Below are 23,288 nucleotides of genomic sequence, written 5' to 3'. Positions count from 1 at the left end.
AGGCTGATGGAGCCTCCGTTGTTTAGAAAGTCACCAGTCACCCTGGCAGTAAGTACTCAATAAATGGACCTAGCTTTCTCATTCTGGAGTTGGTTCTGTTGAAGATGGTGTAATCAAGGATAGAGAGGATGAGCATATTCAGCACAGGGCAGTGGCAAAGCCAAACAACAAAGGTTCAGGAGACTGATTCCCCCTTTTGAAACTGCCAGTTTCTAGCCGTGTGACCTAGGACACCTCATACATGTTATGAACTGTTTCTGTGGCCTTGATTTTGGTCACTGTGATGATTAAATTATCCTCAGTGTGAGTGTGCATTAAGATGTAGGCTTTGACCATAAAAAGAAACGAAATTGAGTTATTTGTAGTGAGGTGGGTGGACCTAGAGACTGTCATACAGAGTGAAGTAAGTCAGAAAGAGAAAAACAAATACCGTATGCTAACACATATATATATGGAATCTAAAAAAAAAAAAAGGTTCTGAAGAACCTAGGGGCAGGACAGGAATAAAGACGCAGACATAGAGAATGGACTTGAGGACACAGGGCGGGGGAAGAATAAGCTGGGACGAAGTGAGAGAGTGGCATGGACTTATATATACTACCAAACGTAAAACAGATAGCTAGTGGGAAGCAGACACATAGCACAGGGAGATCAGCTCGGTGCTTTGTGTCCACCTAGAGGGGTGGGATAGGGAGGGTGGGAGGGACACACAAGAGGGAGGAGATATGGGGATATATGTTTATGTATAGCTGATTCACTTTGTTATAAAGCAGAAACTAACACACCATTGTAAAGCAATTATACTCCAATAAAGATATTAAAAAATTATTTTTAAAGATGTAGGCTTTGTCATCAGGCGTAACACATTCTGGCTCTCAGTTCATTGGTGATTCTCAGGTCATTGGTAATGAGCCTGGTCATCTAGGGCTTTGGCCCAAGCAGGACTCAGGCTCACCTCCATTCCCAGGTGGGAAGGAGCCAGGTGGCAGCCTTGTGTGGTCCTCGGACTCACGCTACACTCACTTGATCAACGAGAAATACCTGTAGCCATAGTATCCTGTGGCCTCTGGTCTCAAAAGGGTTCAATTTCTGCTGAAAACACTGTAAAAAGAAATCTCTCTGCTTGTCAAACAACACTTTGTAAGCTTCAGAGAGTGTGGACACTGAGACTTCCTTTCTTCTGTTCCTTTTCTGAAATGCAAAGGGCAGCTGATGGGCCAAGAGGCTGTTCCAGATTAAAGCCCTCCTGACAAGCTTCCCACGGACTTGCCAGCACACAGCCTCCTGAAGCACCAAGATGCCCGGGCCAGTCTTTCCAGTCAGGAGTCTCACCTGGACAGGAAGAACAGACAGGCTTCCTAAAAGCATTTGATAAAGCAGAAGAGAACACTTTTTAAAAATCAGACCTTTAAAAAGAGACACTCTCAAACAGCGCTAGGAGAAGCGTGCATTGGAGAGCCTGGTTGGCAAGACATTTGGCAAAAAGTATCAAAAGCATCAAAAGTGCATCTGCCATTTGAGCTGGGAATTCCACTTCCAGGAACTTACCCCAAGGAAACAGTCTAAGATATGCCTAAAGACTGAGATGCCAGGGAATACGTTACAGCCTGTTTAGAATAGGGAAAAGGCTGGAAACAACTTAAAGGAGAGCAGCTTCAATAAATAAGTGTGATCATAAGATGAATCTTACCTAGGCTGCCACTACAAGTGATGCCCCAAAATATTGTAAAATGAAAGAAAGGAGAAAAGAAAGGTGGGAGGAGAGGGAGAGGAAGGCAGGAAACAAACAAAATAGTATGTACCATAAAATCTTATTTTTGTAAAAATGTATGAAGGACACATTTCAAGAGGTAGTTGTGGGATTATGTGTAAATTTTATTGTCTTCCTTTTACTGCTCAGTACGTTCTAATTTTTCTTTTCTTTCTTTTTTTTAATTAATTTTTCTTCAGGAAACATAAATACATTCAATCTTTCAACAAATATGTATTGAGTAACTACTAGGTATCAAGGCCTGTGCTAGGTTGGAACTGAGAGATAAGATTCCTGTCCACCAGAACTTTTGGTTTACTAATACTTGTACAATTTTTTTAAATTTTTAATTGTATTATTTAGTACTATAGTACAAATAGTACTAATCATACTACTTAGGTAATTTTCAGTCTAGAGTCCAGAAGGTGAGTTATACCAGAGGCTCTCCAAACGTTTTAGTCTACAAAGCACCTTGCAGTGCTGAAACCCGTGGCCCTCCTGCCTCTTTCTCCCACACCCTATTCCTGCTTGTCATGACAAACCAAGCAAAAGCTTTGGCAGGGCAGTAGGGAAAGCAAGACCTGCTTTTGGAGAAGGCTATACTTTTGTTAAATATCAAAAGGCATTACTAATTTCTGTGGAAAGCAGGATACCTGTGGTGAGAAATGGAACAATGGGATGAAGAGAAAGGGTGGCTGTGGTACCAGCCCTGCTGAGGCGTCTGGGTGGCTTTCAGAAAGTCATTAACGTCTCTGTGCCACACTTCCCTTGTGGGAACGTCTGCCCTGCCTGTATGTCTAATCGTATGAAAAGAGGAAAACATATCTGCCCTGTCTACCTGCATGGGGAGTCGCCCCAGGATGGGCCATGTTTATATCCCGTGGCCACAGCTGGTTGGACTGGGAGTGGACACCACCCTCACCCAGGCACAATCAGACTTCCTCTCCTGGGATTTTAGAATAAGCACCAGGAGGTTCAGGCTCAGTCTGGGTTGATTTTTTTTTTTTAACTTTACTCTTTTTATTAATACATCCCAACCTTTTTATTTTATTTTTTTACTGGAGTATGATTGCTTTACAATGTTGTGTTAGTTTCTGCTGTATAACAAAGTGAATCAGCTGTATGTATACATATGTCTCCATATCCCCTCCCTCTTGGGCCTCCCTCCCACCCTCCCTATCCCACCCCTCTAGGTGGTCACAAAGCACTGAGCTGATCTCCCTGTGCTATGCGGCTGCTTCCCACTAGCTATCTATTTTACATTTGGTAGTGTATGTATGTCAATGTTACTCTCTCACTTTGTCCCAGCTTCCCTTCCCCACCACCACCATGTCCTCAAGTCCATTCTCTAGGTCTGCATCTTTATTCCTGTCCTGCCACTAGGTTCATCAGAACTTTTTTTTTTTTTAGATTCCATATATATGTGTTAGCATACGGTATTTGTTTTCCTCTTTCTGACTTACTTCACTCTGTATGACAGTCTCTAGGTCCACCCACCTCACTACAAATAACTCAATTTCGTTTCTTTTCATGGCTGAGTAATATTCCATTGTATATATGTGCCACATCTTTATCCATTCATCTGTCAATGTAAGGCCAGACACTATAAAACTCTTAGAGGAAAACACAGGCAGAACACTCTATGACATAAATCACAGCAAGATCCTTTTTGACCCACCTCCTAGAGTAATGCAAATAAAAACAAAAATAAACAAATGGGACCTAATGAAATTTAAAAGCTTTTGCACAGCAGAGGAAACCATAAGCAAGATGAAAAGACAACTCTCAGAATGGGAGAAAATATTTGCAAATGAATCAACTGACAAAGGATTAATTTCCAAAATATACAAGCAACTCATGCAGCTCAATATCAAAAAAAAAAAAAACAACCCAATCCAAAATGGGCAGAAGATCTAAATAGACATTTCTCCAAAGATATACAGACTGACAACAAACACATGAAAGGATGCTCAACATCACTAATCATTAGAGAAATGCAAATTAAAACTACAGTGAGGTATCACCTCACACCAGTCAGAATGGCCATCATCAAAAAATCTACAAACAATAAATGCTGGAGAGGGTGTGGAGAAAAGGGAACCCTCTTGCACTGTTGGTGGGAATGTAAATTGATACAGCTACTATGGAGAACAGTATGGAGGTTGCTTAAAAAACTAAAAATAGAACTACCATATGACCCAGCAATCCCACCCCTGGGCATATACCCTGAGAAAACCATAATTCAAAAAGAGTCATGTACCACAATGTTCATGGCAGCTCTATTTACAATAGCCAGGACATGGAAGCAACCTAAATGTCCATCGACAGATGAATGGGTTGATTTTTTGAAAGGAAGAAATGAAAAACCTTAGTTTCTGGGCTTGGCCAGAAAGGAAGCTGGCCAGAGAAGAAGCTGGGCTACAGAAGAACAGAGCAGCTTGCTGGGAGAGGCAGAGCTGAGAGACAATCCTGACGGATTTCCAGTTCCTGAACCCTGGCCTGGCCTGGCCTGAGGCTGAGCTTTATGCCTATCTTCAAGTCTAAGCAAATGCTTTTATCTTTTTACCATAAATTCCCCAATTTTACTCATGCTAGCTTAAATGGTCTCGGCTTCTCATAACTGAAGAGCTCTAATGAATACCCTTGCTCACAAAGCTTCTATGAAAATCAGATAGATTCATTTTACACAAAACATTTGAAAACTCCTTTTAAAAGACTCCTGAATTTGCAGTTAGGGCAGGATCTCAGGTTCTGACTGTTTTTTTTTAATCCCCAAATTCAAAAAATTCTGCTGATTTCAATCCCACCCTCACCACATGTTCAAAAGTGCATGTTGTATTCAATGTCTGGGTTTTCAGAGGGGAGTTGCTGTACCACAAAGTAACATGATCCTTGGATTCTGTATTACAGTCGATAACCCTGGCTGCTCTATCAACAGGCCCCCAATTCTCAGTGATTTGCAAAATAAAAATTTAATGCCCACTTCCTGTCAAAGTTCAAGGGTGTTGGCAAGGAAGCTGTGCTCCACCCTGTTATCTGGGAACCTAGGTTTCTTCTACCAAGTGCTCTTGCCACTTGGCATATCTTACTTCCAGAGTCTCAGAGTTCTCCACCGGATCCTCTGTACCCAGCCAGCAGATAAGGGAAGAGCAAGTGAGAACACGGAGATCTCCTGGGATGTTGTTAAGAATCCAGGCCTGAAAATGGCAGACTTTATTTCCGTTCATATGCCACTAGCATTCAGAACTCAGTCACGTAGCCCCACCTAACTATGAGAGAGGCTGGGAAAATATAGGCCACCTACATGTCCATAAGGAAAAGGAAATGCTAGTGAACATAGCAGTCCCTGACTCCATTGTTCAGCCCTTCTTCCCCAACTCCTGTTTGGAGTTGTCTCTGGCCTGCTGCCATGGAACCAATAATCCAGAGACTGGCAAACGGCCTGTGGGTTAAATCCAACCCATGCCTGTTTTTGTAAATAAAGTTTTATTGGAACACAGCCATGCCCATATTGTCTTTGGCGGCGTTCCTGTGATAATGGCAGCGTTGAACAATTTTGACGGCGCCCACAGTAACCCACAATGCCTGAACCATTTACTATCCAGAACTTTACAGAAAAATTTGGCAATTCCTGCAAAAATACATCAGCTTTCCAAATTCCAAAAGTGTGTTGATCTCTCTGAACTGTGACTTTTCTTCTGTTTCTTTCCCCTTGCGGTGCAGCATGCTGCGCTGGGCAAACCAGTGGATGAGACCACCTCTGGAGAAGGGTTCCGATGTGCTGCAGAAGAACTTGGATGCTCGCTTATTCCTCGGGTCATTGGGGCATTTTGGCCATTTTCGTAACATTGCTGAAGTTTTCCATGTTTTTAGGTTTAAGGAAACTTTCTGAATTTAATTCTTTTCACTTATTCAACTTCCAAATGAAGTTCCCGTATCACTTGGAAGTTTTATATGTTTTCAAAAATGGAAGAGAAAGCAGACAATGTGACTGTGGTCAACTAAATGACAAAAAAAAAAAAAGGTATAGGAAGAGCAAAAATTGGAAAGAGAGCTGAGAAATGTTATGACAAGTCTCACAAACTGCAACCCCAAATCTACCCCTGTAAAATCATCTTATTGTTGCTACTGAAAAAAAGACTAACTGCAAATATGATTTATTGCATAAGTTGTGCTATCTTTGTAAATTCAAAGATTATACGTCACTTAGGTCATTTTTAACTAACAATAGCTATTGTTGCTTCATTTTCCTTTATTATATATAACGTTATTAAACTTTGCTCTATGATCAAGGCCTCTTGGATCCTTTATTTAATAAAGATTTTGAGACTTCAAAAGAGCCTGCCTCGGGCTTCCCTGGTGGCGCAGTGGTTGGGAGTCCGCCTGCCGATGCGGGGGACGCGGGTTCGTGCCCGGTCTGGGAGGGTCTCACATGCCGCGGGGCGGCTGGGCCCGTGAGCCATGGCCGCTGAGCCTGCGCGTCCGGAGCCTGTGCTCCGGGGCGGGGGAGGCCACGGCAGTGAGAGGCCCGCATACCACAAAAAAAAAAAAAAAAGAGCCTGCCCCCCCTCTCTGATGGCCTCTTCTTCCCTGGAGTTTCTGTGATTCACTGCAGCACCATCCAACTCCCGGCTGCTCTGCCGAGCCCTTCTGCGGTGTTTCTAAGGACATAGGTTTGGTTTCTAAAACACCAACACCTCCCCGCCTCTCCCAGTGCTCAGCAAAAGTTTCCACCTTCTGGTTTGGGGCTTTGGCCAGAGCCCACGCCCTGTTTGCAGATGCGCAGGAAGGGAGCCCAGGCCCTCTGGTGGAGGCGCTGTCTTCTCAGCCCATGGTGTGGCTGGTGGGACGTGATGTGGATGCTGCCCCCCGAAAGTCACCAGGAGACTCTGGAGTTGGGGCTGGAAGATTTGCAGACTCTTCTCTGGGCTCCACCTGAAAGAGAAGTTCTAGGCTATGAAGCTTGTGACGACTTCCTGTTTCCTGCTTTGTGAGTCTTTTTCACTAATCCCCCTTTTTCATAGATCACAGGGCCATCTGAAATCAGAGCATCCCGGCACTCCAGCTGAGACCAGGGGAAATCTCTCTCTCCCCTGCCCCCAAAGGGTCCTGGTAAAATGTAAGCTTCATGAAGACAGGGACGTTTGTCTCCTCACTGATGGATTCTAGGACAGTCCTAGTACATATTAGGTGCTCAATAACTATTTGCTGAATGAATGGCTCTTAGATGACTGACCAAATGGCACTTGGGAATGACTCTGTGTCTGCTTACTGATGATTCTTTTTTCATTTCTTAGACAAAAAACAAAAGCAAGAAGAAAAAACAAAACACAGGTTTTACTCAGGTAATATTTACACACAAAGAAACGTACAGGTCTTCAGTGCACAATTTGATGAGCTTTGAAGATATATACTCCCTATGCAACCAATATTCCAATCAAGATTTATAATATTTCCATCACCCCAGAAAATAACAATGCCTTTTATTAATCAGCTTGGGGTCCTACCTTATATTATGTATTCCCCTTTAGAGTTCTCATTTCATTGTATCTTATTATACAAACTCATGTCAGCCTTCACCTACCAAAGTATAAGCTCAGTGAAGTTGGGGACACCATGACTCATCACGGCCTCTCCAGAGCCAGGTGGCTAAATAAATGTTAAAGAATGCACTCCTGGATAATCTGAAGATAAGGCTTACAACAAAGATGCACTGGGGTGCATGTGACCTATTTCTGAGTGAAGTGCTGGGTGGAGAGCACAGACAGAAAATACAGGGTGGAGGAGAAGGAAAAGCCAGCTAAGTTGAAGACAGAACAGAACCGAGTTCAAGAAGTGCCAGACAATGGGACACACAGAGACCTCATAATTTTGTCGCAGGTCAGATCTACTTGCAAGCAAAAGGATTGCCTTCCCAATCATTCAATGAAAGATTAGCATGCTTCATCTCCACACCAAAACCCACACCCCCAGTTTGCTAGTTAACAGTGCTTTGCACCCCCAGTGGATGTTCAACACTAGCTCCTTCAATAGAATTTATTGAATACCTGTCTTATCCCACGATACAGCTGTACCTGACCCAAACAACTAGGACCCAAAGGACCCTTCAGGAAATGGACTAAGATCTGGAACCAACCAATAGCATCACGGTGCAGAATAGGGGCTTTGGAGCCAGTTGACGGCATTCAACCTCCAGCACCACTACTAGATTTGCGCCTCTGGGCATGTTATTTAACATCTCTGTTCCACAGTGTTTGCATTTGTAAAGGAGGATGACCAGAGGGACAAGCTTCTTGTGAGGATTAATGAAAACAAAGTACATAAAGAGCTTAGCACGAGCCTAGCGGTATACTAAGCGCGCAACGACGGTTCTCATTATTAGCAACTCTTGGAAAGTGAGCCTGACAAGAACACCCCCAGCTGCAGGAGCTGAGCAAAAAGTATCTCATCCATTCTGGGGTCAGCTACAGTATTGAGAAGATGTGGCCTCAGCAGGTCATAGTCCCAGCAGAGAGGGGACCTTGGAGAATCTGAAGGAGGCAGCAGAACAGCCCAACGAGCAGGGATAGAAAAAGCTTGGAATTCAGGGGCAGTGGAGATGGAAGATGAGCCTGGGAGAAATACTTAAAGAAAGGGTGGAAACTGAAAATGAGTGACTTGTCCAGAAATGTGGAGGCAGTTCTGCCTTCAAACCTAATACATCCAATTCCTTCCCCCCATATTTTTCTAATTAGGCTACTGGTACACAGAAGGTATGTGCTCAATACTGGTACACGCACAAATACATCACGTGTTTGTCATGAGGAAAAGATTATGGTAATTAACACAGAATATTGAAAATACAAATGGAGGAAAAAGAATTTGTGACACATTTCCACGTTAGTGGTTCCCTGATAAAACGTGACTCTCAGCTCTATAAATCAGACTGATGATGAAATGCAAGTGTAAGTTGGTAAGGACTGTGAGAGCTGGGGTCTGGAAACTTGAGCTAAGCATCACTGCATCCCTAGATCAGAGCAAAGCAGGGAGGGAAGAGGCATGTCTTGGATGAGAAGCTGGTTCCATGTAATTGTTTTCCTTTTTCAGGCCACTTTCTCAATATCACAATTATTAATTATCCATTTCTATACTCCCTATTAGAAGGACTCCCTCCAGGGAAAAAGCAGTTGATGTTTAAAAAAATGTAGTTCTTTAAAGGCTTAGGCCTATGACTGTCCCCTCTGTGATGTTCTAAAAATGCTTCCCTTGGCAGTTCAGCTATGACTCACATGGCTCAGAATGGCATTTCAGGGAAATTGCTTTTCTCTGTCTCTGAAACTAGGCCTACAGTCTAGTCTCTGTTCTTGGTTTCTCTTGTTCAGCTGATGAGGCTTTATGGTGCCATCTTGGTGAAGGAATCAGAGTTATATCTGCAAATAGAACCCCTCCACTCCATCATGTGTCCCATTTGCTGTGGCAGAAGCCAAGGCTGAGGGCTCCCGCTTCTTGGTGAGTAGGCCTGGGACAATCTCTCTGGGCCCCAAAATTCCTGGTTGTCCCTCTCCACTGGGGTGGGCTGTTGCAGGCACCTGTGGGAGCAGGTGGCACTGCATCCTCCCTGGCACATTCAGCCTTTGGCTTAACACAGAAGCCATCTGACTTGGAGAGTGAAGAAGGGATTCCTTCCCCAAGGGATTTGTTTAGCTGGCAGCAGTTCTGGTTAGAAATTTACCTGTTGGCACAGAAAGAAAAGAACAGAGTAATTCTGTCAAAGCTGTACAATCAAACTGGTCAGCCCTCTCTGAATGAAGGCCTAATGTTGGAGTTAGCTCCGTGCCCCATCAGCAGGAACAAGTGGACCTATTATTGTATAAGAACAATTACCTGCATGCCAGGAGGCAGCGTGCTGCAGTGGAACCAACATGCTTTGCTTGTGTCCCATCACTGCCACTTTCCTGATAAGTGATCTTGAGAAAGTTATGTCAACTCTCCATGCTTCAATTTTCTTATCTATGAAATAGAACTAGTAAAACCAGCCTCATGGGGTTTGGGGAGATGATTAAATGAGACGAGTCATGGAAAGTGGGCTGCAAAGTGCTTGACACATAGTAGGCCCTCATTATTGTTAGTTTCTCAACATATGTCTCTTCCCTGTTCCTTTCCCTTTCCTGCTGGCTCTCACAAAGGCAAGGAGAATGGAAAGAAATAAAAGTTATGAAGAATGAAAGGGTAACACAGGCAGGCAGGAAGACAGAGCTGGCAGGGAAAGTCTGATAAGGAAAGCTCAGGACATTCAGAAACCAGAACAATGATGGTGTTTTGTGTACTAGTAGGTTCTACAGCGGATATCTGTGTATTTTTTCTGTCTGCTGAATGTCCTTCCTCCCTGTTTAAGTTTTCTGTTGCTGCATAACAAATTACTCTGAAACTTAGCAGCTTAAAGCAATGTACATTGATGACCTCACAGTTCCTATGGGTCAGGAATGTGAGTGTAGCTTAGCTGGATTGTCCAGCTCAGGGTCTCTCACAGGCTGCAATCAAGGAGTCGGCCAGGGCTGCCCTCACTCAAGGTTCAGGTGGGAAACATCCACTACCAAGCTCTGTCAGTGGTTATTGGCAGGACTCAGGTCCTTGTGGGCTATTGGATTGAGGGTCTTAGTTCCTTACTGGCTATTGGCCAGAGGTGGTCCTCAGTTTCTTGCCACATGAGCCTTTCCACAGGGCAGCTTATAACATGGGAGCTGGCTTCATCCGAGTGAGCAAGGGAAAAAGGGGGAATCACAGACTTTAGTAAAATAATGTCAGAAGGAATATCCCATCACTTTTGCCATATTCTATTCATTAGAAGTGAATCGCTAGGTCAAGCTCACACTCAAGGGGAGGGGATTATATGAAGGCCTAGACATCAGGAAGTGGTGATCTCTGGTAACCTAGAAGGCTGATTACCTCACTGCCCTTCTGGTGAGAGCAACCCTCCTCCCTCTATAAAAGCACACATGATTCTGGTAAGGTCACTCTCCATAATACCTGCCATCCCCACCCCACCCCACACTGGGCTAACATGAGACCCAGGTCATCAATCATCACAGCACATCCAGTTGGCCACAGTGATTGGTCCAAGAAGTAGCCATGTGACCCAAGCTAGGGCAATCAGAGTCTTTCCCTGGGATTTATATATACTGAAACAAGGAGACAGAAGTTCTCTCTTTCATCTGAAATCACTAACATGGAATGATGTAGCCTGGGGTTTTCTCTGGCCATATTCTCTACCAACCATAAAAAAAGAATTCCAGTTGTACCAGGAACAATTGAAGACATCACATTTTGAAGCAGAGACAAAAGATCTGAGATTAAAAAGAGAGCACAAATAAACTAATGACATTTGTTTTTCGTCCTTGAAGCTAGTTCCACCCCTGAAAGCTAATGTAACTCCCTTTTTCACTTGAGATAGTTTAAATTGGGTTACGTCTCTTGAAGCAAGAAGAAACTTGGTTAATTCAGCCTCAGTTTTTGCATCTGTAAAATCAAGGATCTAAACCAAATGATCTCCATGGCTTTTTCCACGTTTCAAGTTCTAAGGTTTGGACTTGAACGGTCTGATCCTTTATCAAGAAATAGATTTTTCAGAAATGGGGAAAGAGTAGAAGAAGGAGCCTAAAGGAAGAGGAGTGCATAAGGGGGTCAGGGGCACTCCTATGACCTATGGAATCCAAAGACCAAGTCTGCCTTCTTCATAATTTAGCAAGGCTCCAAGTTTTGACTCAGAACCTTAAGACTGCCACCAAAAAGGACTCATGCCTTAGTGACCCAGGGTAAGACTCAGACATTCGCTTCTTTCACATGCTGCTGGAGCCATGATAATACTGTCTCAGGGACATGGGCTTTAGAGGCAGTAGCCCTGGGCTTAATAATTATAAAAATAAAATAATAATATCAAATGATCACTGAGTGTGTACTACACACATGGCAATATCTTACATCCCAGCTTCTTGACTTACTAGGTATGTGACCTTAGGCAAGTGACTTACCCTCCAGAAGCCTCTGCTTCTTCATCTATAAAATGGGGGTAATAATAGTTCCTTCTCACAGGGCTGTTGTGAGCACTCCTATGAGTCAATGGAGGTAAAGCACCAAGCACAGTGCCTGGCATGTGCTGTTCTTCTTCAATCGTTCTTCTTTGCCTTTTACACCCAGCTCAAATATCCTCCATTCCACAACCTGTCCCCAGTTGCCCTCCACCTCCTCTGTGCTCCCACAGCACTTTACTTCTGCCTGCTTTTCTAGCCCTATGGCCCTGCAATATATTCACCTATTCACCTAGTTATCACTCCTGGCCGACCATACCTTATTTATCTTTGGGTTCCTGAGGTCTAGATCCATGCCAAACACACAGTAGGATCTCAACAGATCCAAATGGGTTGATAAGCACAATATATATCAGCCTCTCAAGCAGAGGAGCAGACAGTCTGATTGGGAGCAGGACACACCCAACCAGGACACCGCCTCGTTGGGCATTTAGGATTTTTGTCAGGCGAAATTCTGATGTGTGTCTGTAAAACTACTCCTCCAATGAAACCACAATTTCTCAAGTGAAAAGTAGTAATTCCTCACAACTGGCAGGAGAACCCGTCAGTAGCCAGTGTGGAGCCCAGTGTTAACGGGTGTGGTGCAGCTGGTTTGGAAGCCTACCAAAGAGACAGCAAGTAAACATGACGGTTGCCTGGGTGCACAAACACCAAACCAGCTTCTCATCACCTCATCCCTGAGACAGTCCAGTCACAGCATCTGTGACACCCACAAGTGGTTACTTGTCAGCTCCTGTCAAGTGCAGCAGCTAGGGCCAACCACCCCCAAAATGCAGATCTTAAGGACAAAAACACAATAACAGCAGTTTTTATAGGAAGCTAAGCAGTGTGTGTGTGTGTGTGTTTGTGTGTGAGTGTTCAGAAAAAGTGGTCATTTTCTAAGGTGAGTATAAGACAAGGGACTGTGTTAAAAGAGGAAATATTTCTCCCCTTCTAAGACCACATTCTTCTCTCTAGCAAGAGGCTAGGCAGGGCTAGAAGGGAAAATTGGTTAGAATTTTGCACCCGCCCAACTAACTACAGAAAGACACCCTGGGGGACAGTCTGCTAGGCTACATGGAGCTGACCACATGGCACTTCATTTCTCACTCATGTGGGTCTCAGGGAAGCAGTGTGAAGTGCTTTTGGAATCTATAAGAAGAGTGAGGAAGGAAATTGGAAGCATGCCTGGCTGGGGTGGCATGAATCGAGGAATAAAAGATTTTAAATACAATTTTTATCCCCTTGTGTGGACTGGAATTCAACTACAGGGCATAGTAGAGCTTACAGGATTACGGTGGGTGGTCTCCCCCATGACAGGAATTCAATAAAACTCTCTTACCCCCAATTCCTCTTCCCCATCTCTTTGTTTCTATTCATTCACTCATTCATTTATCTATACCCTGCCTGGTTCCCAAAAGCAATGCAGCCTCATATTCTACAGGCCCTGGGGAGCTACCAATGGTTTTTAAGCATGGGAGGCTCCATGATCAAATATGACTTTTAGAGCATCTAGAATCAGTGATGAGGATGGAATTAGAGAAGACAGAAGCCAGCAGCCATCCAGATGTGTACTAACTAGTGGCTGTGGAGGAGAGAGGATAGAGATTATTTGAGAGGATAATCAGGATTTCTTGGCTGGGCCAGAATGTGGTTGGTGGAGAAAGAGCAAAAAATAACTAGAAAATTTCTTCTTTAGGTGATTTTGTGAATGATGACACTACCAAAGAAGATTGACAATACAGAGGAGGAGAATTTTGGAGAAGGGGAGATAAAAAGCACGAGGAACCACTTTAGTGAAAGATGCCATATAATGATATGTCCTGTTACCAGTGCAGGGGACAGATAATGTTGCTAACGAGGGTCATTTTTTGCTCCAATGATCTGTTGTGGGTTGACCTCCAGCTGCATCATGTGAGGTTGCTCTGGTCCACATCTACAGCTGGTCTTAGATGCTGATCGTGCCCCATGGTATGATCACTACGGTCACTACAGGAACTTTGAGAGTATAGGAATGGGGCAGTACAAGCCTAAGCCCACCCCTTAGAGACCACCCAGAAGACCTCTTTTACTGATAGTGGTCCCTGCGTGTACCACTTCCACATCTAAATATCTAGAGGTTGGACAGACATCCACTGGTAGTGGAAAACTGAGTACACCAGGGTAGGTAATCTGACTTGTGATCATCCTCAGGCCCTGCCTTGAGTCTCTGCTCAAATCTGACCTCCTAGCCTGAAGGATGGAGGGGGAAGAGGAATCATTTCCAAGCAGCCTAGTCTTCTCTCTTTTCCCCCCAAACACCTTCTGCCCATCTCAGAGCCTCTGCTCCTCCTTCCTTGTCCCCAGAAAGCCTTCCTTTTCCATACTGGGCAAGTCTATTAGCCGGGCAGCTTCCTGAGTGGGAGAGTTGTTATCTGTTGGAGCAGTCTACCTCTGGACTTGGTAGGCTGTCTGTCTCTGTTTGCTGCACACATAGAAAGCTTTCATTCAGCTTGGAAGTTTTTTTGTTTTGTTTTGTTTTGTATTGCTTATTTATTCTCACTTTGTTTTAAATAAAAGTTTGAGGGCTTCCCTGGTGGCGCAGTGGTTAAGAATCTGCCTGCCATTGCAGGGGACACGGGTTCGAGCCCTGATCTAGGAAGATCCCACATGCCGCAGAGCAACTAAGCCCATGCGCTGCAACTACTGAGCCTGTGCTCTAGAGCCTGCGAGCCACAACTACTGAGCCCACAACTACTGAAGCCCGTGCGCCTAGAGCCTGTGCTCCACAACAAGAGAAGCCACCGCAATGAGAAGCATGCGCACGCAAGGAAGAATAACCCCCACTCGCCGCAACTAGAGAAAGCCGGTGCGCAGCAACGAAGACCCAATGCAGCCAAAGATAAAATAAATTAAAGGGAGACCAGGCTAGGCGCGAGGACTTCGCGAGCTCCTCCACGTGGGCTCCCCTCCCCCCTGCGGTGACCCCCGCTCCCACCGACTGGCCCCGAAACGGTGGCGGCGGTTTGTGGTCGTTGGTCCCAGGCATTTAGGACCAACATTTGAAGACCTGAGGGGAACTGCAACCATGAATGAAGAAAATACAGATGGAACAAATGGATGCAGTAAAGTCCGAACTGGTACTCAGAATGAAGCAGCATTACTTGCTTTGATGGAAAAGACTGGATACAACATGGTTCAAGAAAATGGGCAAAGGAAGTTTAGTGGTTCGCCTCCAGGTTGGGAAGGTCCACCTCCACCTAGAGGCTGTGAAGTTTTTGTAGGAAAAATACCTCGTGATATGTACGAAGATGAATTAGTTCCTGTATTTGAAAGAGCTGGGAAGATATATGAATTTCGACTTACGATGGAATTTAGTGGTGAAAATCGAGGTTATGCGTTTGTGATGTGTACTACAAAAGAAGAAGCCCAGTTAGCCATCAGAATTCTTAATAATTATGAGATTCAACCAGGGAAGTTTATCGGTGTGTGTGTAAGCTTGGATAATTACAGATTATTTATTGGAGTTATTCTGAAGGAAAAGAAGAAGGAAGAAATCTTGGATGAAATGAAGAAAGTTACAGAAGGAGTTGTAGATGTCATTGTTTACCCAAGCGCAACTGATAAGACCAAAAATCGCAGTTTTGCGTTTGTTGAGTATGAATCTCACAGAGCTACTGCTATGGCTAGGAGAAAACTAATTCCAGGAACCTTCAAACTGGGCCATACCATTCAGGTAGATTGGACTGACCCAGAGAAAGAGGTTGATGAGGAAACCACGCAGAGAGTTAAAGTTCTCTATGTATGAAATGTAATGATCTCAACTACAGAGGAAACAATTAAAGCAGAATTCAATAAATTCAAACCTGGTGCAGTTGAATGAGTAAAGAAACGTAGAGATTATGCTTTTGTTCACTTTTTCAACCGAGAAGATGCAGTGGCTGCTATGTCTGTTATGAATGGAAAATGCATTGATGGAGCAAGTATTGAGGTAACACTGGGAAAACCTGTAAATAAAGAAAACACTTGGAGACAGCATCTTAATGGTCAGATTAGCCCCAATTCAGAAAACCTGATTGTGTTTGCTAACAAAGAAGAGAGCCACCCAAAAACTCTAGGCATGGTACCAACTCTTCCAGCTTGTCTCAATGGCCAGCATGGCCCAAGCCTCCCCGAAATTGAAAGATGCGCTTATCCATTTTTTCCTGGAACAAAGCTTACTCCAATTAGTATGTATTCTTTAAAATCCAATCATTTCAATTCTGAAGTAATGCATTTGGATTATTACTGCAACAAAAATAATTGGGCACCACCAGAGTATTATTTATATTCAACAACAAGTCAAGATGGGAAAGTACTCTTGGCATATAAAATCGTTATTCCTGCTATTGCAAATGGATCCCAGAGTTACTTCATGACAGACAAACTCTGTACTACGTTGGAAGATGCAAAGGAACTGGCGGCCCAGCTTACGTTACTTCATTTGGACAGGGAACACAATCTCTTCAGCCTGGACCTATGTAGAAGAATTTGGAGAAAATAAACAGGTCCTTTCTGATGTTGCTTGAGCTTATTCTCCTGCAGTTGATCTCATTCCTGTTGGCTTAATATTAAGTCCCATGACAACACTAAGTTAACATTAATTTTTAGCCCTCATTTATAGCACCAGGAAAATATAGAAAAAACTTTACCTGTGCATTAGATGACCTAATTTCTTCTGTTCCTAGAAACACCGTACATTTTATAAGTAATCACTTCATAGTCATTTTCACACCCTTGGCTTACACTACACCAAAGAACATAGTTGAGTTTTTGGAAAGTACAGGATTTACAAATTTGGTCTTTAGTACTCACACACATCTGTAAACATTATAACTAATGAAGCAATAAATTATTGATACGTAAAATGAATGTTTATTGTGGAACAGTAATATTTCAAATGTTGGTTTTTAAAGAAATAATTTGGTTTAATTTTTGGATTTTTCTGTACTGTAAGTTGATAATGGTTTCTTGAAGTTTATTTTATAAAGATGATTCATCTTACTGTTTTATGGTACCAGTAGGATTCTAATGTTAAATTGGTTTATTGGGTTGTATAAATGTTTACATTAGTATTTAAATAATGAAATATTGGAGAGTTTTTGCAGTCCAGGGGTAAATGTTTCTGCTGGTTTGATACCTAGTACAGTTTCAAAAAAGAAGCAAATATGAATTCATTGTTTTATATCTTTTCTTCATGGACGACCCCTTAGTGTCAGTACCAAATTTAAAAGGAGCTTTATTGTGGATAGAGCAAGAGAAATCAGAGATTCCCTTTTTTGGTGATCATAAAGATACAAAACAATTAACAGATATCCAAGAAACAGATATCCGAGAATGCATTCTAGTAAGATCTCTGAAGCATTGTGTCAGTGACAATTTACTTAATACTGACTGATGAAACTACCAGGATTTGCAATGCAGTGAATGCTGAAACAGTCTTTACCAGCAATATAAGATTATCAGGATTTTGAATGTTAGAACATTATGTGATTATAGTTTTAATGCTTTGTCTCTTTGAATTAAATTTGTAACCATAAAGATGTGAAGCATAATTGTTATGTATTTATTTACAGACTACAATTTCTGTCACAGTTCAGTAAATAGTCTTTCCCCTGTTAGTGCTACCCTCTCTTCTGGGACTCCCAGTGTGCTTCCTTACACTTCAAGGCTTTATTCTTATCCAAGCTATCCTTTGTCAGCAACAGTATCACTTGCTAATGGCAGCCATGTTGGACAGCGGCTATATATCTCCAATCAGGCCTCATTCTTCTGAAGAAAATATTGTAAACAGGAGTATGAAACTTTCCTTGTAAAGCATGCAAATTACAATACTGTTTTATTTTAGAATCAGGTTTGTACATTTGGTTTTAAAGTGATAATTATATATTTATTTCAACATAGTGACTATCAGTCGCAATTCAGAATAACCTACTGTTGTAAAACTTGTAAAAATGCTAAGTTTTAAAAGTTACTCAGTGATTTCTCTTGATAAAGGTATAACAAACTGCTGTTCTTTTTAAACTTTGGGGATTTTAAATAACTTCTGATTCCTGAGTGGTCAGTAGAACCCAGAAGTTTACATTAAATTTTTTCATTATAACTTTGCTAAATAGAGTTTCACAAGTATTAAAGCACTTGCAGACAATGGTTACACTAGATTTGATTACCAAGGATCACTATCTGTATTAGCAATTAGAACAATTATATAAACAGAAGCATCTAATTATTATGTAGGAAGAAATGAAGTGCAAAAAGATTAAGATGCAAATTTTATGCAGTACTAAAGAAAAAGCAATCTACCATTGTGGTCCTTGAAAATAACTATAAATATTTTAGTTAATAATTGTTTGTTGTGGAAATAATTATAATTTTGCTGTTAATGTATTTAAGGTTTTTATAGGTATGCTCCATTTGTGTTTTTGATATTAATTGTCTAGTTCTTTGAGTAATAAGTGTTATGGTTTTTAATGTTGAAATCATGTGTTGTTTAATTTTTGTACTTGAATTCAAATTCTTTGACGTTAAATATAGGATGCTTCTAAAAAAAACAAAAAACCTTTGTTTTAAATAAAAGTTTGAGGCATCTCTCAGTACAGTGGGTTTTTAAAAAAATAAGAGCAGAGGAACTGGGGGATAGCTTGCTTAGGGCTAAAAGCCCACGGAGCAAATGTAGAGTCTCCCCCTGCTGGCTGGTTTAGCCCTTGGGAAGCCCTGCACAGTTTCACAGGGGAGAATCAGCCAACTTCAGAAGATACTCTTCCTTTCCGAAACAATGGTCAGTGCCCTGGTAGACTGACCCTGTTTAAAACTCATTCCATCACTTTCTACCCCTCGCTTTCACCAACTCTTGCACAAATATTCAGGGTCTTAATTTGTTCACCCGTGGAACATTTCCTGGCCCCTGACGCTGAGCCAGCACTTTGCCAGCAGTGGGAGCCTTCAGGCGAATGACTCACACTCCCCGCCCCGGGAGTCCAGCGTTAGCAGAGCTGCCCTCTTTCGGTAGCAAAGCCCTAGCCAGCCCGGGCTGGGCACACTCAGATTAAAGGGGCTCCCCTGCCAAGGGCCCAGACCCAGGCCCGTGAGGGAGGCTTAGAATCTATCTAGGATTTTCAGGAAACGGGTGTATTTTTTCAGGAGTTAATTTAGCAGTTATCTCAGTGCTTCCGCTGGGCTGAGGCAGAACCAAGCTGCCCCCTACAGGTAGGAGGGAGAGGTACGCATCCTGAAGGCTGCAACCCTGGCTGGCTGTGCTACACCTAGGTGACCTTCATCTCAGAGGGCTCCCCCAACTGGGCGATGCTCCCAGTGATGCTCAACACGTGATCCCCAGACTAGCGGCAGAGGCCACACTTGGGAACTCGTTAGAAATGTAAATTCTCAGGCCCCACCCAAGTCCTACTAAAAGGCAACTCCAGGAGTGGGACCAGCAGTCTGCTTTAGCAAGTCCTCCAGGGGATTCTGATGCACCTCAAGTTTGAGAACCACTGGTCCGGAGATAGCGGTGTGGCCACCTCTGGGGGCCCTACTTTATGGCTTGGCTTCATGAGACTCGGCACCTCCTGCCTCATATCAGCCTCAGAACTACAGCATTTCAGAGGTACCTACTGCAGACCCCTTCCCTTAAAATGAGAACAATTAAGTGCAAGGGTGTGGTTTGCCCAAGGCAATCCTGTCAGGGAATTCTTCCCCAAATCTCCCAAATTACACGAGAGGAAAAGAAGGCCAGTAAATGTGACCCTCCCGGGGTTCCTCAGACCTACCTGCTCCGTGTTTGGGGGCTCTGTCCAGCCTCTCCTGCGCGTCTGGCTCTCCCATGCCTGTACCTGGAGGACTCGGAGCTCTGGGCCCTCGGAACAGAGCTGCTTCCCCTTCCCTTTTCTTCCTTTGAGCCATGTTCCATTCAGCCTTCTCTTTTTTTTTTTTTTTTTTTGCGGTACGCAGGCCTCTCACTGTTGTGGCCTCTCCCGTTGCGGAGCACAGGCTCCAGACGCGCAGGCCCAGCAGCCATGGCTCACGTGCCCAGCCGCTCCGCGGCATGTGGGATCTTCCCGGACCAGGGCACGAACCCGCGTCCCCTGCATTGGCAGGCGGACTCTCAACCACTGCACCACCAGGGAAGCCCAGCCTTCTCCTTTTTGATCACACTGGTCCTGCTTGCCACTCCGAGATGGAACAGGAAGGGCCCAGCTGTGAAAGGATCACCACAGGATTTGGTTTTGGTCAGTCTCCAGCATCTAAAGCTACTTGTCAATCACAGAGAGATAGGAAGTCACTAGAAAGACAGGAAACATTCAAGGATGAAAACGCGTCCCCCTCAGCCTGGTCCTCGGGCACAGATGTCTCTGCAGACGAGCGCCTGGGTCTTTTTGGGGGGCTGGAATGAAGGGGGTGCTCTGCCTCTCTCTCCTCAGAATGTTCACAAGCCTTGGTTTTCTAGAAGGGAGATGAGGGGAGGGAAAAAGGAGAAAAGAATAGCATCTTTATTAATATGAGTATGTTTGTTAACATCATCAGAGGGCTTGGGTCCCCAAGGGGAGATTATACCTTGAAGACACAGCTTTCTCTCGAAGATTGGAAAAAACAATCAGCCCCCTTTCTAAATGCTGCACTCAGCCACAGAGTGTCCTGATACCTCTCCACTTGTTATGACCTTTGCGACAGGTCCAACGCTCCTCTGTTTCAGAACATCACCACACACACTCTTCCACCCCTTACCCAGTGCGCAGGGTAGGTAGTGGAGGGGACTTTATAAAAAGGAAAAGCTGTCCTTCTCACCAAATGTGGAGGAGTCATTTTTGCAGGAGGCTTTAAATGAATGCTGCAGCTGAAATTATTGAGGAAACACTGGGGGAAATCCTCCAGTAATAGGAAGACAATCCTTTTTCACATTTGCCATGAGAGCTCCACTCCCTCCAGTCCTCTTGGGAGGTGGGCTTTGCGCAAGCCTGTTCCATTCAGAGGGGCTTCAGCAGGTATTTGTAGCATGGCTGGACTTGGGAACTGGAATTAAAGGAAGAAAAGAGACGATCTTGCAGTGGTGTAGGAAAGGGAGCTCAGGGTATAGAAGGCATGTTCATTACAAACACACTCACTCACACTCAAAGCTAATTCTGTTTTGTCTTCTGGATACCCCACCTCCTCATTCCAAGAAAGTGGCCAATCCATATATTTCTTAGCCTCAAGAGCACTTGCTAAGTGGAAAGGTGGTGTTCCCAGAAGATAAACTCTTTTCCTGGCCTAAATGAAAGTTTTAATCTCCTTGAGGATATTCTATTACTCTGGAAGTGGGCAGTGTTTAGGGAAGGGAATGGGGGGTGAGCAGAAGGAGGAGGGAGATTCATGGGTTCATTGAGGATTGGGACCCACACTGTACTCTCTTAATGCCCCAGGGATACAGCAGGGCCTCTGGGAGGAGTGATGCACCTCAGGAGGCTAGATGGGGGTCTGGGGGTACCCATTTCACACAAAGTGGTTAAAAGAAATCAGGTGGCCTGGGCTTAAACTCAAGCTCTACCACTGGCTGGCTATGTGCCATGGGATAGCTGCTTCCCTTTATGTGCCTCAGTTTCCTCATCCATGAAAATTAAAATCACATATTCCAAAGCATTTATTTATTTATTTATTTATTTGGCGGTACGCGGGCCTCTCACTGCTGTGGCCTCTCCCGTTGCGGCGCACAGGCTCCGGACGCGCAGGCTCAGCGGCCATGGCTCACGGGCCCAGCAGCTCCGCGGAATGTGGGATCCTCCCGGACCGGGGCACGAACCCGTGTCCCCTGCATAGGCAGGCGGACTCTCAACCACTGCGCCACCAGGGAAGCCCCAAAGCATTTATTGAACTATATGCTAGGTACTGTTCTAGGGGCTTGAGAGTTAGAAGTAAACAAATAAAGATCCTACCCTTTTAGAGCTTACATTCTACTGGGGGGAGGCAGACAGAAAACACTATTAGTATGTAAATCATATAGCCTAGAATGTGCTATGGGAACAAAAGTAGAGCAGGGAAAAGGGATGGCGAGTGTAGGGGATGAGGCACAGAGGCAGGTGGTCAGGATAGGCCTCACTGAGAACATAATATTTGGCAAAGACTTACAGGAGATGAGGGAGAACTGTGAGTTATCTGGGAAAAGTATGTTCTGGGCCAAAGAGCAGTTGGCTCATATGAAATTATTTTTGTAAAGCACTACGGAGTCCCTGGCACTTTAGTAACATTCCATAAACATTGTTGTTGCTGTTATTGTTATTATCATTTTCATGCCCAAGTGTGGTCCAGCAGCTACCAGATACTGGGTTGCCATGTGGGCTAGGAAAAGAGCATATCCACAGTAGCCAACTTGCCCTGAACTGGGGGGACCCCTCCAAATGTTTTGCTCTGTATAAGAGCCCCAAGACTTTTGCCTGACTCTAGAATGAAGGGAGGTATCCCTAATAATGACGAAGACTGAATTTGTCTCCAGCCCTGCCAAATGGGGACTCAGAGGCAGACTCTATGATGATTTAAAGAAAATAATGTAGCTTTCTAACCTGAGTTGATAAAGTAAGATTCCTACCCATCCCAGAGGATCATGGAAGGAGGCAGTAAAAGGGAGAACAGTCTAGACACACAATAGGGCATGAAAGATCTAAAAATGTCTGCTGCAGATTAAGTAAATATGACTTTAGTGAGGCATGGGACAAGAAAGGGGAAAAGACAAATAAGAGCTGGGGTCAGGAAGAAGAAAAATGTGTCCACAAGGATCATGTTGGAGGACATATCTGGAGATACTAGAAGGACAATGCATGTGACTCTACCAACAGGAGCAAGTTCTGAACATGCGACCAGAAAAACCAACCCCCCAAAGGAGGTGGGAGCAATAGACAGTCAGAGGGGCTGCTGGTAATGGGGGCCAAGAGTGGCATGTGGCTCCAGGGAACCAAGTTTGCCCACAGTCATAAATGTTTGGGCTCCACAGATCAGTGACCTTAAATGTGTTAGAATTCTGAAATGTTAAAATCCTGGAAAGGGATCTACTGCTTATCTAATCTGACCCCAACCTTTTTATAAGTGAGGAAGCTGAGACTCAGAAACATGAAACAGCTCGCCCAAAGTCACATTAAATTGGTCAGGACTCTCATTCACAGTGACAGAAACCCAACTCAAACCAATTCAATAAGCAAAAGGGAATGTATTGGCTGGTGTAACTATGGGAACCACAACTCGTCCCCACACCAGGACCGAGACAGAAATTTGGCTGTGAACAATTCTAGGATTTTGAGCAGAGACAAGATGAGAAATAGTATTCTGTGAAAATACAGGCAGGCATGGGACTCCCTGGAATTTATAAGACTTTTCCTGAAACTCCTTGTGTTTTATTTCCCAGAACAAAATGAATCAAACATCTACTTTGTGGGAGGTGGGAAACTGCTTGCAGCTCTAAATGGCACTTTTCTCCAAGGACTTCTCAGTAAGGGTCTAAAACAGAAGTTGTAAAC

The 23,288-nt window shown here is 43.9% G+C and overlaps 1 protein-coding gene and 1 long non-coding RNA gene across 2 annotated transcripts; one reads left to right on the top strand and one right to left on the bottom strand.

Annotated features, from left to right (window-relative positions):
* Positions 1-6,302: 6,302 nt before the first annotated feature.
* Positions 6,303-22,973, bottom strand: LOC132531092 (uncharacterized). The gene is made up of 3 exons (XR_009544010.1): positions 20,593-22,973; positions 19,578-20,250; positions 6,303-7,042 (listed from the first exon to the last, which is right to left on the bottom strand). It is a non-coding gene; the product is annotated as an uncharacterized LOC132531092 (long non-coding RNA).
* LOC132531088 (probable RNA-binding protein 46) lies at positions 14,861-16,315 on the top strand. Its single transcript, XM_060168641.1, is given in 1 exon segment — positions 14,861-16,315. A coding segment is annotated over 1 exon segment (1,455 nt).
* Positions 22,974-23,288: the final 315 nt, after the last annotated feature.

The sequence above is a fragment of the Lagenorhynchus albirostris genome, chromosome 13 (genome assembly GCF_949774975.1).
Source record: "Lagenorhynchus albirostris chromosome 13, mLagAlb1.1, whole genome shotgun sequence".
Taxonomy (NCBI): Eukaryota; Metazoa; Chordata; class Mammalia; order Artiodactyla; family Delphinidae; genus Lagenorhynchus; species Lagenorhynchus albirostris.
This window is presented reverse-complemented; position numbering and strand designations above follow the sequence as displayed.